The sequence below is a fragment of the Mauremys reevesii genome, linkage group 1 (genome assembly GCF_016161935.1).
Source record: "Mauremys reevesii isolate NIE-2019 linkage group 1, ASM1616193v1, whole genome shotgun sequence".
In the NCBI taxonomy this organism is placed as follows: domain Eukaryota; kingdom Metazoa; phylum Chordata; order Testudines; family Geoemydidae; genus Mauremys; species Mauremys reevesii.
This window is the reverse complement of record NC_052623.1, coordinates 245,178,252-245,194,075: the sequence shown is the minus strand read 5'-3', so window position 1 is coordinate 245,194,075 and position 15,824 is coordinate 245,178,252. Positions and strand designations below refer to the sequence as shown.

The 15,824-nt window shown below is 40.2% G+C and overlaps 1 protein-coding gene across 5 annotated transcripts in view; it reads right to left on the bottom strand.

Annotated features, from left to right (window-relative positions):
- The window catches only part of PLCZ1 (phospholipase C zeta 1), a 149,492-nt gene that overhangs the window by 44,456 nt on the left and 89,212 nt on the right, over positions 1-15,824 (bottom strand). For 4 of the 5 annotated variants that reach the window (XM_039544635.1, XM_039544651.1, XM_039544663.1 and 1 more), the window contains exon 10: positions 2,695-2,760. The exons of the other annotated variant lie outside the window; for it this stretch is intronic. In XM_039544635.1, coding sequence (XP_039400569.1) covers positions 2,695-2,760 — 66 coding nt within the window. The remainder of the gene's footprint in view (positions 1-2,694; positions 2,761-15,824) is intronic. 5 annotated transcript variants of the gene reach the window in all.

The following is a 15,824-nucleotide window of genomic DNA, read 5'->3' as shown; positions in this document are numbered from 1 at the left end:
TCATTGCAAATATGTTTATGTATGGTGAGGAATGATTGTGAACAAAATACTTTTTTAATTGCTATGTGAACAAAATACTTCCTCAGAGCTTAAGCTGCTGATTTTTATCCATTCACACCTGTCACATTTTCCTTTTCCCAGCAGCTCAGAACATTTTCTGTTTGCTGCAGCTGCAATGTGGAAATAAAACAGCGCACTTCTTAGCAAGATATTATAATTCATGAGATAAAGCCAACACTGCTCTAGAGCCACTTAATGAATTTTTCTCTGTTCCAGCATCTTGGAGTTTCTTGTTCATATTCATCATGGAAAATTCACTAGTCAAACAAGTAAGGAACTAATATGACATGTATTAAACAGCATGATGATAAGAAGGTATTTACTTGATGTCCTGACAGCTAAAAAATGAGGCCTTTAAGTACTACAAGTCATTTCTAATAATAATGCAGGAAGAGAGCCTCATTCTGTGTTCCATGAGATACTCCTGAGGACATTCTGCACCAAAATATTAAAAATTCTGTGCACAATATTTTGCAAAATTCTGCAAATTTTATTTGTCAATAAATAAATGCAGAGGCTCCGGCATGGCAGTGGGGAGCACAGGCCACTGGCTGTATGAAGGTGGAAGATCCACCATGCAGCCCCGCTGCCCCTGCCCCCCCCCCCCCCCATGACACGGACTCAGTGGTGAGGCTGCACCTGACCCTGACACAGCACAAGGCCATAGGCCTGCCCTAGAAACACCCTGGGGCCTTGCCCCTCTGGGCTCAGTGCACTAGGTGGGGCAGGATCCAAGTGTGGCAGAGCTCAGTGTGGGGGGATTCAGGTAGAGGGTGAGAGGATTCTGTGTGGGTCTTGGTGGGGTGGGGGTCTGGGTGCAGCTAGTTGGTGGTCTGTGATGCGGGGGTCTCGATGTGGGAACTCAGGGTAGTGCAGGGGATGGGGCATCAGGGTGGGGGTTTGAGTGCAGGGAACTCAGTGGAGGGCTGTCTGGGTGCAGGGGGGCTCCAGATGCAGGGGTTCAGGTTCAGTGGGGTGAGGTTTGGCTATGGAGGACTATGGGGGTTCTGGACATCCTGGGTGAGGCTTGGCAGGAATGTCTGGTTATGGGAGGTCCAGATGCACAGGGGTTGGGTGGATGGGGGAGCAACTTCCCGTACAGTGACCCCTCCCCCCACAGCTGAGGAGTGATGGGGGAAGAAAGCAGGAGAGGATGCTGAGCTTCCTGCAGCTGTGGAAGGTTCTGGGGGTGGGTCTGACACAGCACCAGCCACTCCTTGCAGGGGAAGAGGAAGTCCTGTGCTTTCCTGCCTCTAGGCCAGCTGGGACTGGCAGCTGATCCTGGCTCAGGGTAGGAGCAACTGGCTGGGGTGTCTCCAGCCCCGCAGTGCTTTACCTCTTCGCCAGCTGCTCTGGGTGTCTGAAATGTTTTACCTGTGCTACTAGTGAGTGGGACATGACTGCTCTTGCAGCTTTTCTTTGCTTCCCTGCCAGAAAGTAATTTTATTGTGGGGAAGCAAAGAAATCTGCGGGAGACATGAATTTGAATTCCCCCAGGAGTAATGAGAGAATACAATCTACTAAATCAATATGTAGGAAATTTCAAAAATCTTTGTCTCAAGGAGAAAGTGCAAGAAGCTTGGATCCTTCTTTCTTACAAAAACTTCTTCACCATTTAACCAATTCACTTTTGATTTCTGTAGTGATATTTATAAAACATCCAATTGTTTATGATTCGTACTGCAAGAAACCTGGAGTTCATTTAATCCTTTCATGTCAGATTCAGATTTTAAAAGCAAGATGCCAGTACTAGCAATGAATGCACTGGAATGTTTACTACCAAGGAGTTATAACATAAAGTAGGTCAGCATGTCTTTGGTGATGGTATAGTTTAAAGTGTGCAGCTGAAGTGAATCAAGACAAAAACAAAACAGTGATGGCTTCAAATAGCAGTGAAAAAATTGCAAATGTTTTTTGTAACTTCTGCATGATGAAATAAACAACATGAATGTACATAATGAAACTGCTGCTAACTTTGCCAACAGAAAAAAACCTGATGTAACAAGCAATGGGGAATATTTGATGATGTCTTGTATTAGGTAGCATACTACTGTGGTACAAACATAGAGCTATAATACTATTGTGAATTGATACCCCAGAACACCAGCGCTGTATTTTTACTTTTTTTTTTTGCCCTCATATTAGAAATTAAAAATGTACTGAGGATACGATTCTTAATTTAGCCATTAAAGTCAATATGGCTACATTATCATACGTGTAACTGAGATAAGATTTCAGCTGAAGATTTTTATTTTACTATATACGTATATGCTCGGCTTTTATTTCCTAATCATTCCGTGAAAATATCAGCAACGTGACTGGTGAACTTGGCCTGTCCTGGCATGTCTATTATTCAGTTGTGCCTGTCTGTGAACAGTAGCTGAAAAAATTCCCATTCTGACTGACTGGATTAAAGAAAGAATACAAGTTTCTATTGTCATCCCCGGTTCTTAACTTTCTTTTCTAAATGGACCATAACAAGACAGATGCCCCGGCAATACTGAAACTAAACCAACAGTTTTCAAGCGGAGCAAGAACACATGAATTTGATTCCACTCCCTTTCTCTAATCCTCTGTTGAACCAAATTTGTGCAGTCACCTTTAATCAGTTCTCAAGCACAAAGGTAAACAGACCTGCAGGAACTATTGCAGCAACACTGAAGATCTCCAGGAAATGGTGCAAAAGATTCTGGGGCACATCTGAGGAGGGCAGGATGCGAAAGGAAGACGGTGGCATCAAAATATGAAAAGCACTGAGAAACCTTGCTTTAAACTAATATTTTCAAGTAGTCACATGTAATTGACCTAAAGATCTGGTTATGGAATAGCAGCAAGGACATGAACAGTACTAAGTCAGGCTTCTCCCCTTGGTACACACTTTAAACATTTGTAGACTATTAGCGTGCTTCTTCTTAAGTCAGTCCCTCCAGCCTCCCAGTCATTTTCATTACTCTTTTCTGAACTTTCTTCAGAACATCAACATCTTTGTAGATAAGTACCAAAAAGACATGAATCTCCCTAAGGCTTGAGAACACAGAGACTTCAAGGCCTACTGAATTTGTTTCAATGTGGAGATATACCGTGGATATTAAAAAACTCTGTTGCAGCCGTCAGGCCCTGTAATGGGGTATACAAACCCCACACAAGTGGAGAAGGGGTTAAGCAGCTGCTTTGGACCCAGGCAGCTCCACCTGCAAAGCACGCATGGCTTGGAGGAAGAGCTCAAAAGGAAAGCAGCTCAGCTCAGGAAGGCAGCAGACAGTGGAGGTGAACTGACCTGCCTTCTGAGCCCCTCAGAAGGAGCTCCAGCTACCTGCGGTGTGGCTGTAATAAAGTTGGCAAACTCAAAGGGAAGAGACTTGTGAGTCTCAGGAGGTCTGAGACTTTATCTTTGATTCCAGGTATTTAAGGCCTTTACTTTACTGTTGAGAAAGAGGGATCTGGTAGGGAGTGATGAGGGAGGCAGCAGTATAGCACTTTGGTGGTACAGACAGAGCTGCTTACACTGGGCCCTGGATTGGAACCTGGCAGACACGGTGAGCCTGGATTCCCCTACCAACACCTACGGGTGCCAAAGGCAGAAGCTGACCCCCAAAACAAAGAGTCTAAGGAAAAGAAGCATCTGAGGACAGAAGGGTTAAGATGCTGAGACCTCAAGCCAGAGGGAAGACCTGGACCCCTGCACCTAGCCCAGGGGGCTGCCCCATTGCTGGACTTTTTATAAACCCCAAAAGGGGATGGCACAAAACATGTGACCTGGCCAGAGGACTGAATCACAGAAGGGGCAGACCCCCGCAGGACCAGAGTGGCTGCCAATGGGGAAGTTCCAGGAAAGAATAGAACCTGCCACACTCTGCTCAACCATGGGGTGGCCACTGTGGTGAGTGATCCCCTTCACAGGCCCTACGTCAACATCATCCTTGCAGATACCTGCCAGCTCTGGCAAATCCTACCAGATGTAAAATAACCTGAATCCCAACTAGAGTTCAATTAAAAGAAGGCTTTGAATTAAGTCATGTCTGTCAGGATTCCAATGTATTCCAGTTGTCTTTTCAGCTAAATCTGTGACTTTGAATAGTTTATCAGGGACCTAGCACACCAAAGGTGGCATAATATAGCCATGGATTCCTTCCAGCATGCTGCCCATGATTAGCCAGTTGTCCATCTGTATAGTTATGAGAACTGCCACTAAGCACTTTGTGAATACACGTGGTACCAGCTCCAGCCCAAAGAAAATACAAAGAATTTGTAGCAGTGTTCATATATGACAAATCTGAGATACATCATGTGCTTAAGAAGTATATCCCGTACTACTAGTGTTTGCGTGGTTCATAGCCCATTGCTGTAATCTAGAACAGTGGTTTTCAATGTTTTTTTCATTTGCAGCGCCCTAAAAAAGTTTCGAATGGAGGTATGGACCCCTTTACGAATTCAACCTGTGGGCCATGGACCCCTACTGTAGAAGTCTTTGACTGAAAACTGATTGAACAGAATTCAACTATAAATGTTGTGCGTGCTCAGCACAGGATTTGACACAGCATGAGAAAGGGCACTAAATGGTGGGCTTCTATGGTAAGAACAGCACTTCTGGGTTTTGACCTGTAGGTGGGGATATTCACATACTTTTCACTGAGCAGAAAAACAGAATACCTTTTCTGGGATCTGAAACTTTCTTTTCATAGTCACCTTTTTGTAGACTCCTTAGAAGTAGTCTGCAGACTCTTAGGGGTTCATGGACCACAGATTGAAAACCACTGGTCTAGAAGAAGTATGATAGGGTATATGTAGATATGCAATTTTGAAAAAAAAATACCATGAAAAATTTTAGGTCTTAGATGTCAGGGAATTGGGCAGTACCTAGATTAAAAACTTATTCCTCTTTTGCTCAGTTGCATGGTCTTGATGAGCTTCTTTGCCAGGAGATATTGAACCTTGTGCAATCTCACTTCCTGCTTTTGCTGAGCTTGAAGGTGGAACTTTGAAATAATTTCTCTGTAATGTGCTTTGTGGCCCCGCCAAACTGATTATTTATTTTGGCTGTTTCTAAAGCCTTGGGGATTTTTACTGTTGTGTGGCTTTGAACCTCTGACATATGCTGGAAAGGAATCCAAACATGCTCAGTCTGGGACTATCTCTATATTAGGACATTTTAGGAAAAGATTCCCATTGGTGCTACCATACCACCAGAGAGAGTTTGAGTGTAGGAAAGACTCCAGTAGCTTCCAGTGTTTTTACTACTACGGCAATTAAACTTGTTCCTTAGCTTTCCCATTCAGCACCAAAAGCCCCTTGGTATTGGCACCCACACCAAAGCCAAAGAGTTTGTTTCAGATTGATTCATTATTGTCTCAGAGGATATCAGCACAGAATCCTTCACATTGGCCACTGAAGTGGATTACGGAGACTAAAGCTAGTCTTTTCTGAGTCTGCATAGAATCAGAAGACTGAATCTTAGACAGCTCAGAGGATTTCACCTTCAAGTCTTCCTTAAAACAAAGCCTGAAACCTGTACTGGTTTTCCTTGGCAGTCCAGGATGTCAAGGACTTTATACACCAAACACTAGCTAGGGGATTGGCCTTCCCCCCAAGAGGACAAAGCAGTGAGTTACGGTATCTGGATCTAGGAAAATAGAGACTGCATTTTAACCTAAGGCTGGGTCCACCATCACCAAGCCAAAATCAGTCCAGCAACTAACTCCATAAATATGAAGAAAGTTCAAAAAATGACTTAAAAACTAAGAAAATTATTCAAAGATGACACCCTTAACTAACACTGAAATTCTAAAAGTAATGATTTACTAAGGGATTTTTAGAGAAAAAGTGAGATTTCTGAAAACCAAACTGAGCTCCGGCGTTCCTTGGTTCACAAGCAACTGTGGTTGGAAGGCAATCAGGGGTGCTGTATGTCCCATATATAACCTTGGTCTATGAACATTTGGTGCTGCAAGACGCTCATATGGCATGCAGTGGGCACAGCTTCTAGAAAGTTCCAGTGGTCCCGCATCACTGGCATGCATCCTATTGGTGGCAATGAACGGAGGCCACCCTGAAGAAAAGTAGCTTAGAATATCATTTTTTGTGTTGTAATAAATATACAGGACAAGTAATCCAGCTAAACAAATATTCCCATTGGGATCTTTACATTGGCCTTCTTTTCAAAAAACTTTCTGTGGTTTTTAGCTGTGCTACATAATGCTGTATTTAACACAGTTGGTTGTTTTTGGCTTTTTTTGTATTTGCCATACATAATGGCAAAGGGGAAGATTCCAGCTATAAAAATGAGAGTTTGGTGACCTCCAATGGAAGTAGAGCACCTAACTATCTTTTGAACCTTTAAAATCCCTCCCAAATGTTTTAAATTGTATGCAAGCCCCAAGAATACTATATGTGAATGAGCTGAAGGCTGGTGGTTACATCTCCAACAATTACTTTAGTCAGTTAGGTAAGACTTAGTCAGTCCAGGGTCAAGTAGCATCTATTTAATATTTTATTTTGAATATATCCAACTAAAAATGAAAAGATAAGATTAACATTATCCTAACTATGGGCCAAATGCAAAACTGATGGAGATCAGTGTAGCTGGATTAAAGTCAGTGGAGCTATGTTGATTTACCATCAGCCTAGGATCTGATACATTTCCAGTCTTCAACAAAGAGCAAGATATTCAGCTAGGAATCCCATCTGGTTCTGCAGTTTGGAAGTGGCACACAATATTAGGACACTTATAAAAATTACCCAGGCCTATAAGTGTTATATAGTCTTCTAGAAACAGATAATATGGTGTTACCTTGTCTAATTAATTTTGCAAGTAAAGAATGGATTTTGTGAATAAAAGAAACTATGATGAAGAAATATATTAATATATAACCGATTAAAGGCACCACTTTTGAAACCAACAAAGAAATCAAGCATTCAAGCAATATCTTGAGTCTCCTAGCTCTTATTATAAATGGATACATTTCTTAGTTTGTTGGTTTATTATAAGCATATGAAAATATGTTTAACAAAGCTTACTGAAGCTGCAGTGATCATGGTGCACTGCGGTACAGTTCTGTTCCCAAAAGACTGCCATCTGGAAGAATTGCTCCCAGACGTTAAGGCATATAAAATGGGTAAGGTTGGACTAAGATGTCAGAACAAGTTCATGGGCAGTAAAGAACATTGTTTTTTATTAAAAGGTTTTAGTGGATAGTATGTAAGTATACAATTATGTGTCAGGAACTCAGACGGCTCCAGGCATTGTCACCTGGCAACCTGAGTAGCTGGTGTATTTGAACTGTAAAAAAAACAAAAGAAATAGTATTTTTCAGTTCACCTAATAGAAATACTGTAGTGCAATCTCTTTATTGTGAAAGTTGCACTTACAAATGTAGAATTATGTATAAAAAAACTGCATTCAAAAATAAAACAAAATCCACTCAGTCCTACTTCTTGTTAGGCCAATCGCTCAGACAAACATGTATGTTTACATTTGCGGGAGATAATGCTGCCTACTTCTTGTTTACAATGTTACCTTAAAGTGAGAACAGGCATTCACATGGCACTGTTGTAGCCTGCATCTCAAGATATTTACATGCCAGATGCGCTAAAGATTCATATGTCCCTTCATGCTTCAACCACCATTCCGGGGGACATGCATCCATGATGATTACAGGATCTGCTCAATAATAATCCAAAGCAGTGCGGACCGATGCATGTTCACTTTCATTATCTGAGTCAGATGCCACTAGCAGAAGGTTGATTTTCTTTTTTGGTGGTTTGGGTTCTGTAGTTTCCACATCTGAGTATTGCTCTTTTAAGATTGCTGAAAGCATGCTCCACACTTCATCTCTCTCAGATTTGGAAGGCACTTCAGATTCTTAAACCTTGGGTTGAGTGCTGTAGCTATCTTTAGAAATCTCACATTGGTACCTTCCTTCTTTGCGTTTTTGTCAAATTTGCAGTGAAAATGTTCCTAAAATGAACAATATGTGCTGGGTCATCATCTGAGACTGCTATAACATGAAATATATGGCAGAATGTGGGTAAAACAGACCAGGGGGTATACAATTCTCCTCCAAGGAGTTCAGTCATAAATTTAATTAACGCATTTCTTTTAATGAGCATCATCAGCATGGAAGCATGTCCTCTGGAATGGCAGCCAAAGCATGAAGGGGCATATGAATGTTTAGCGTATCTGGCATGTAAGTATCTTGAGACATCGGCTACAACAGTGCCATCAGAACACTTGTTCTCACTTTCAGGTGACATTGTAAACAAGCAGGAGGCAGCAGTATCTCCTGCAAATGTAAAAAAACGTGTTTGTCTTAGAGATTGGCTGAATAAGAAGTAGGGCTGAGTGGACTTGTAGGCTCTCAAGTTTTACATTGTTTTGTTTTTTAGAGCAGTTATGCAACAAAAAAAAATCTACATTTGTAAATTGCACTTTCACAACAAAGAGATTGCACTTCAGTACTTGTATGATGTGAATTGAAAAAACTATTTTGTTTATCATTGTTACAGTGCAAATGTTTGTAATAAAAAATTATATACTTTGATTTCAATTACAACACAGAATACAATATATATGAAAATGTAGAAAAACATCCAAACTAAACTGCTCCAGAGTGCATGTACAAGTGAGTATGGAAAACGATAGATAGGGATGAGGAAGTAGGCAGGTAATATGACAATGGGGTTATATAGACAAGCTATGTGCAAACTTGATATTTCCAAATAACTTTAAAAATGGAAGGTTTGAGGGTGGGCTGGGATGTGGGAGTTGCTACTGATCTATCCACTATTGTTAGTTGACTGATTTCTTGTAGGCATCACAGCAGTTGTGGGTTCTGAGAGGGATATGAAGGAGAAAAGCCTTATAGATTAGTTTAGAGTGAGTGAGATGTGGAAGGGAGATATGGAAGAAAGCACCAAGATGAAGGCACTAGTGAGAGACGTGGACAAGGAGTCAGATGAGATTACCATCGTAGTCAGATAGGGGAAAGAGATAAGAGAAAAGCAATGAAGAAGATAGGCACAGAATTGTGACAGCCTTGAAAGTGAGGTCAAGAAATGTGAACTTGTTGCAGTGGAAAACAAGGAACCTGTAGCGGGATTCAAGTGGGAATGACAAGCATAGAGTGCTGGTCAAGGACAATTAACATGCTCACTGAATAGTAGAAAGACATGAACTAGTCATTTAAGTAATCTCATGAGGCTAGGATAATGGATGACTTTAAAAACATTAAGTGGCACATGGTATACTGAGCTGGCAGGCAGGTGCACTTGACTGATGACAAGAAAAGACTTTATAGACTTCAAATTTGAGTAAACCGTTCAAATTAGATTAGATAGGGACGGAGCATGGAGACAGATTGTAATTAGCTGTGCATAGAAAAAACATCTTCCACTTTTGGGAGTAACATTTTAACACAGAAGGTTTCCCGGACTGCAGCAAGATTGTGTCATCATCATCATCCACACAAATCCCAAAGGGATGTAGTCTCCTTGCAGATTGAGCACCACCTGGATCGATCTCTATCTAGGTCATTAAAATGGGCTGGCTGTTTAATTTGTCCATTGTTGGCAATCGTATCATGCCACAGAAACTTTTCTAAACCACGTGATTGCTTCCTGTGCAGTAGCATTCCTTGGTAAATATGTTTCATAATTTGTTGGTCTTCTATCCTAATAATATCTATATACCAGGAAAGATGCCAGAACTGAACCAGTGTTGATGGAGCTGGTTGGTGGGTTCAGTTCTGAATATCCTCATTGCTTATATTGCCCTGTCAATTAATATGGAGCTGCAGAAAACATGACATGAATCAAAAATGTCAATCCACCCCCTCGTTGGCCTTCCTCAGCACCCACGTTTGACTGCTATACAATAATGGTATAACCAGTAAGAGCAAGTATGAGAGAGGTATCCGTGTTAGTCTGGATCTGTAAAGCAGCAAAGAGTCCTGTGGCACCTTATAGACTAACAGACGTATTGGAGCATGAGCTTTCGTGGGTGAATACCCACATCCGACAAAGTGGGTATTCACCCATGAAAGCTCATGCTCCAATATAGCTGTTAGTCTATAAGGTGCCACAGGACTCTTTGCTGCTTTTACATTAAGAGCAAGATTCTTTGCAAATGCTTGATCCAGAAGTAATCAATGTCCCATTACGTGAAAGTGATTCTGGATCGGAATTCAAGATGAGACCTTTCTGTATCAGTAGTGATATTGATAGATAACATAGGGGCTCTCTTGAGAGATCTAAAAGATTTATGCACCAATGTTGCTTAGCCCAAGCTGGAGCTCCCAAAATGATCCAGACCTGACCCTGTGTTCGCTTTCTGAAAATCTAAAGGAGCAACAGAAGCTATAGAAAAGCATGTATTTTAGCAGATTTCCTGTCCATCTTGAATAAAAAAGGAGGACATTTTGCATTGTTGCTTATGCAACAAGGTGGTCCAATACAGATTACTTCAAAGACCATCACTCATACTGTTCTTCCGTTCTACGAAATAAATTGAGAGACGAGATGGGACCAGTACAGCTACAACGACAGTGAACTAACTTGTCAGTCAATACATTTTCTTTTCCAGGTAGTTGAAGGGGAATATGATGCATCTGATAAGCCAAACAGCAGGCCCAAAGGGCATTGTGATTTCCTAACAGTTTCTTGGAGCAAGCACCTCCCTGCTGAGGTAAAACACTGTTGCTTTGTCCATTAGCACTTACACTATATGGTCCTTAAGTATATGCAAAAAATATTTCACAGCCCATCTGATGACCTGTAGCTCTAGAATGTGTATGGCGTTTTACTTCCCATAGTTACAATGACCCCGAACAATCTGTTCTTAGAAAAAGGGCCCTTCAGCCAAGATCAGAGGTATCTATGATGACTCCTGTTGAAGAGTGGAGGAGATACCTTTCAGTACAATGTCTAGTAATTTCAGTAAGTTGAAATCGGAGGACTTTGGGGGGGGGAATATTTTGGCAAAGAAAAGCCAATGTTTGGATTATAAAGTTATTGCTTCTTTGGAAAACAACAAGAGTGTGAAGGAGAATTATTTTTAATGGCTACTCAGTTCTTAACAGATGTCATAAAATATGTTTCGTAATGATGTGAAACTCCATTTAAACTGGTTTTTAAAGTGTGGAAGACACAAAGAGAGCTGTTTGCTACAGTCTACATGGGTCTTGTATATTATTTACAATCTTTTCAAATAATGTTATTAAATCAATATTGAGTATTGAGTATTGGGCTGTGTAAGATTTTAAATTTTTGTTATTGATATAAGGATTTTCTGTGAAACCATCATACTGATTTTTAGTTTAATGTATGATCAAATTTAAGGAAAGTGACAAAGGGAACTACAGTTTATGTGCTTTGGTATTTTTGAAAGTGATTTCTTCATTAGAAGGAGAGAATGTGCAAAATATAACAAAGGCAAGAATAAATTAAAATAAAGATATAGGTAATTGGACCTAATATTATAAGACCTCATTCTTCATATATTTTGTGTACTCAAAACTTGAACTTGAAATCAATAGGAGACTGAGACTGAAAGCAGCATCACGTTTATAGTGATCTCTCTTATTCTCAGTTACTCTTATAGGTTTGTGGTAATATTTTCAAAAGCGCCTAAGTGACTTAACTCCTATTTTCAAAAATGACTTAGGTGCTTTTTGAAATTTTTACATCTCATCTTATTAAATGTCATGCTAACTGATAATATATAGGAGTTTGCCTGGTCCAGAGAACCAGTAGACCACACTTTACATGAGGAGTAGAAACTTCCAGATGTGAAATTATTTTTAAACCATCTAAAAACATCTGACACTGCAAATTAGGACAAACCACTTCAAGATGACTGAATATTTTTGGTATATAGACATTTTGGGTACCAAGGAGTGTGCATTCACTTAACAGAAACAGCCTTCAGAGGCTTAGGAGGATCCATATCAGTAGTAAATAAATGTTATCCAAAATAAAATATGATAGTAATCTTTCTCCCTTGCACCATAAGGACAAGTAAAATACTATAATAATACTCTTTACACGTACATGTACAATTATTAACTAACCTTCACAACAGAACTCTCAGCCTAGGCCAATAGGGGCTATGGTGGTTTTACACTACATTAGCAAGCCACCTGGTCCTGGGTTGCTCTAGGGGCTGCAGAGTTCCTTAGCTAGGTCCCTAGGCTATCTAAATTGTGTTTAGTTATGGCAGCCTCCCTAGGCTATCCTATGGGCCATGCTTGGCCCACAGAATGCTGTTGCTCCATCCCTGACATGCCCCTCCTTTCACCATTCCCACCACTCACCAAAATAACCCCTACACCAGGGCTTGCAGGGGGATCCTCAGAAGGCAAGCTTATAGCTGTCTTCCGCCATTCCTGCACTGGAGGTTTTGATGACCATGTAAGGGCCCCCTTTACATTGCTCCTGTCCTTATAGCAGATGTAAGCAGGCCAGGGCATAGGTGAAGATCTCACCCAAAGTTTATAAATGATAACTTAAGTGATTACAATCAGAAGAGGGCATCTGTTATGATATATTGTGATTCATTTCCTTGTAACTCCTGGTTGGCTTGATTAATGACTACATAGCTTGATGAAGCTTGACATGCAATGAATCCATTCCTATTTGTTCTAACTTTTCTTCTTGCTGCATGCAAAGACTATTGCCATATTGTATTATTCACCTTTGGACCTCAATTTCACTATCTATCTCTGCTGTCTGTGCTCATCACTGAAGCATTTCAAAACGAAGGACCTCATCCTGCCAATATTTAGCTTATGAGAAGTGCTTAATTTGGGCCAGGGATTGCCACGGCTGAGCCCCAGTATCTCTAGCCTTGGCAGTTCATTGCCCCGGCATCTGTAGGCTTGAGTCCTGCCACCTAATTGCTTGAGCCCTGACACCTTGTTCGTTACAAATTAAGCACTGCTTATGAGTAACTTTTACAGACATGACTTGTCCTACTGAAATTAATGGGACTACTCTCATGAGAAGTTACTCACATACAAATATGTTTGTAGGATCTGGGTCAAAGTGTAGGAACAGTCAGTGTTTGAAGAAGCTTATGGACCAATTAAATTTTATAGCTATAAAGACATTTTTATCAAAAAAATTAAAGAACTCATTTTACTTTTTCTAATTACTGTCATTTTTTCCTAAGTACTGTACAAGTGTAAGTAACTCTACTGCAAAAAACATTTAATTAGTATAAATCATTCATTGTCCATTACCCGATTAGCTTTGAAAACTGGTTTCCATGAGGATCCTTTTTCTATGGAGAAGAGTATTTCATGAGAAGAATAAATAAGCATTTCTGATAAAACTAAAATCTAAGTTGCTGTTTCAATTAATTAAGGGAACATGTCAATTTGAAAATTACACTTCTGTCTAAAATTAGTTTACCTGCTATTGTTTCTTGTAACACCTAATATTATTGTACCTGAAAGGCTGGAGAAAAAATGTATTTCATTGTTTCAATTACTTTGTGGTTTTGACAGCATGTTATCTATAGTTAGTTGCATTATGCCCCTCTTCTTTGTGAGAGTATCTAACACAGCAATTAGGAAAATGAGATGATAATCCACAAAAATTAGCAGGGTGATTCAGGGCCAGCAGGAGCCACTGACGCTGTTATCACTAATCTTGCTTTTTTTTTTTTAAATTTGACTAGACTTTGAGTTCACAGTGTCTTTTTAATTGCCTGCAGACACCGATTTAGTGAATTAAGTAAGTAACAATGATTTTGATGATGATCATAAAAAAAAACCCTTGATGAAAAGAAAATTCTGTTAACGTGGCTTCTTGGCTAAAATCCATCATAGATTAAATTGGTAAATATTCTAGCAGAAGATAATGTGTTTCATGGTAATCAGGCTGCTTTGTGCTGAGCAGTCATAAACCTGGCATATCTGCGCATTTATGATTTTCCTTTGTAAGAATCTACACAACAATCTCCAGATTGTGGACAGCCCAGGGGTGAGGGATGACAAGATCCAAGGCAGATGAGAACCAAGCTCACAGTTCTTACTAGGTTCCATATTTTCATATACATGCAATTCTAATTTTCAGCATATTTTTTCCAAATGTATATGATTGTTAGTACTGCAATCTAGCAGTTTATTGACAGCATAGTGTTACCTTCCACTTAAAGTGGACAGAGCACTCAGTAGTATTTAGTAACATAGAATGTATGTACCAACTTTGCAAGATCCAGTCTTTACTCGCTATAATTTTTTGGCTAATTATAATAATTTTGCTCTGTAACCTATATTCAAGTGTGGCACTACCGCTCTACAGATTAACAGCAGTGCCTGAAGGCTGGCCTTGCCCTAGAAACCCCGATTGGCTGGGGATGGACAAGTAAGAGAAGCTGGCCTCTCCCTCCCCACCTCATCCACCCAGAAAGCTCTCAGGAAATCCTGCTTCTGCTGCTGACTCTCCTCTGGGGCAGGGAGTTGCCTTTCTATGGTTCAAGAACCCACACAAACTGCAGGAAAAGGCATGTGCTGCTGCAGCAAACCTGAACTGGCCTGAGCTCAGGGCTGGTGGCTAGGCCCAGTGAGCAGCCTGTGCGTGTGTCCTATGAGTCTGCACCAAACGCAAGAATAAGCCACTGCCCAAAGGGAAAGAGGTGCCTTAAGCTGTACTTAGCTGGAATTAGAGTTCCTTTTAGGCATCTTGGTTTTATGTCTTACTCCCATTGGCTGCACTTTTCAATGACACCGATGTTCTGCACATGCTAATAAATGTACAAGGAGTGTTTTTGGAGTGATTCCTGGGTGAATTCCTGCCTCACCAAAAGTTCTAAAAATGTGAAAAAACCTAACAAAGAAGGGAGCCCCCACCAAACCAGGATAAAGTATTTTTAATGTAGATATGTTTGTCCCACATCACCAACATGGATTAGAGTTCAGTCATCTCCAAGATTTTTAGGATGCTGATGTTGGATCACTCAATAAAAATTACTTGGGGGCGGGGTGTGGGGAACCCTATCAGTGAGCTCCCTGCAAGAGGACTGGACTAAGGAGAAGCACATGTCTGGGCTAAGGAGAAGCATATTTTTTCTCTCTACTTCCAATCCCATCCAGGGTCTTTTCTAGCCATTAATGCATTTGAGGCAGTTCAATAACACAATCAGAGACCTACCTCTAAAAATACTGAAACAGGGCACTTTTCAAGTTCCACTAGCAACAATTACAACAGCTATTAAAATGTTGCAATCTAACTTTGATTAATGTGAATCAAAGTTGGATTCGGTTTCCTCAGAGATGTCAGATTGGGAACAAAGAATCTCCAGTGTTTGGGGGAAAGGGTGAAAGAACTTAGAACAAAGAATTCACTTGGCACTTGTCCCTTATTAGAATATTAAATCTCCAGCATGGGGTTTAATAAAAGATAATATTTTCCCATACTGGCTAATTGAGCTTATAGAAAACTTTATTGAAATCTATGAATATAAAAAAATTAAGTATCCAAAATCTTTGTAAGGGGAGAAATTATCTCAGTTTCCTGTTTATAATATTCCCTTACCTAATTTGACTTTTCATTGATTATTCTAAATATATTGTGTATATCATTCTAATTTCTCCCAATTAAATCACTGTCTTCTTTATCTATCTCAGCAAACACAAACAGTTAAGCTGACTCTGTTATCACCATTCAACCAGTTTCATATTATGAGTACAGTTGGAGAAAGAGTGTAATATAGAATTTTCAAATAAAATATCACTAGTTAAAATTGTAGAAGAAAATTGTGGGAACTA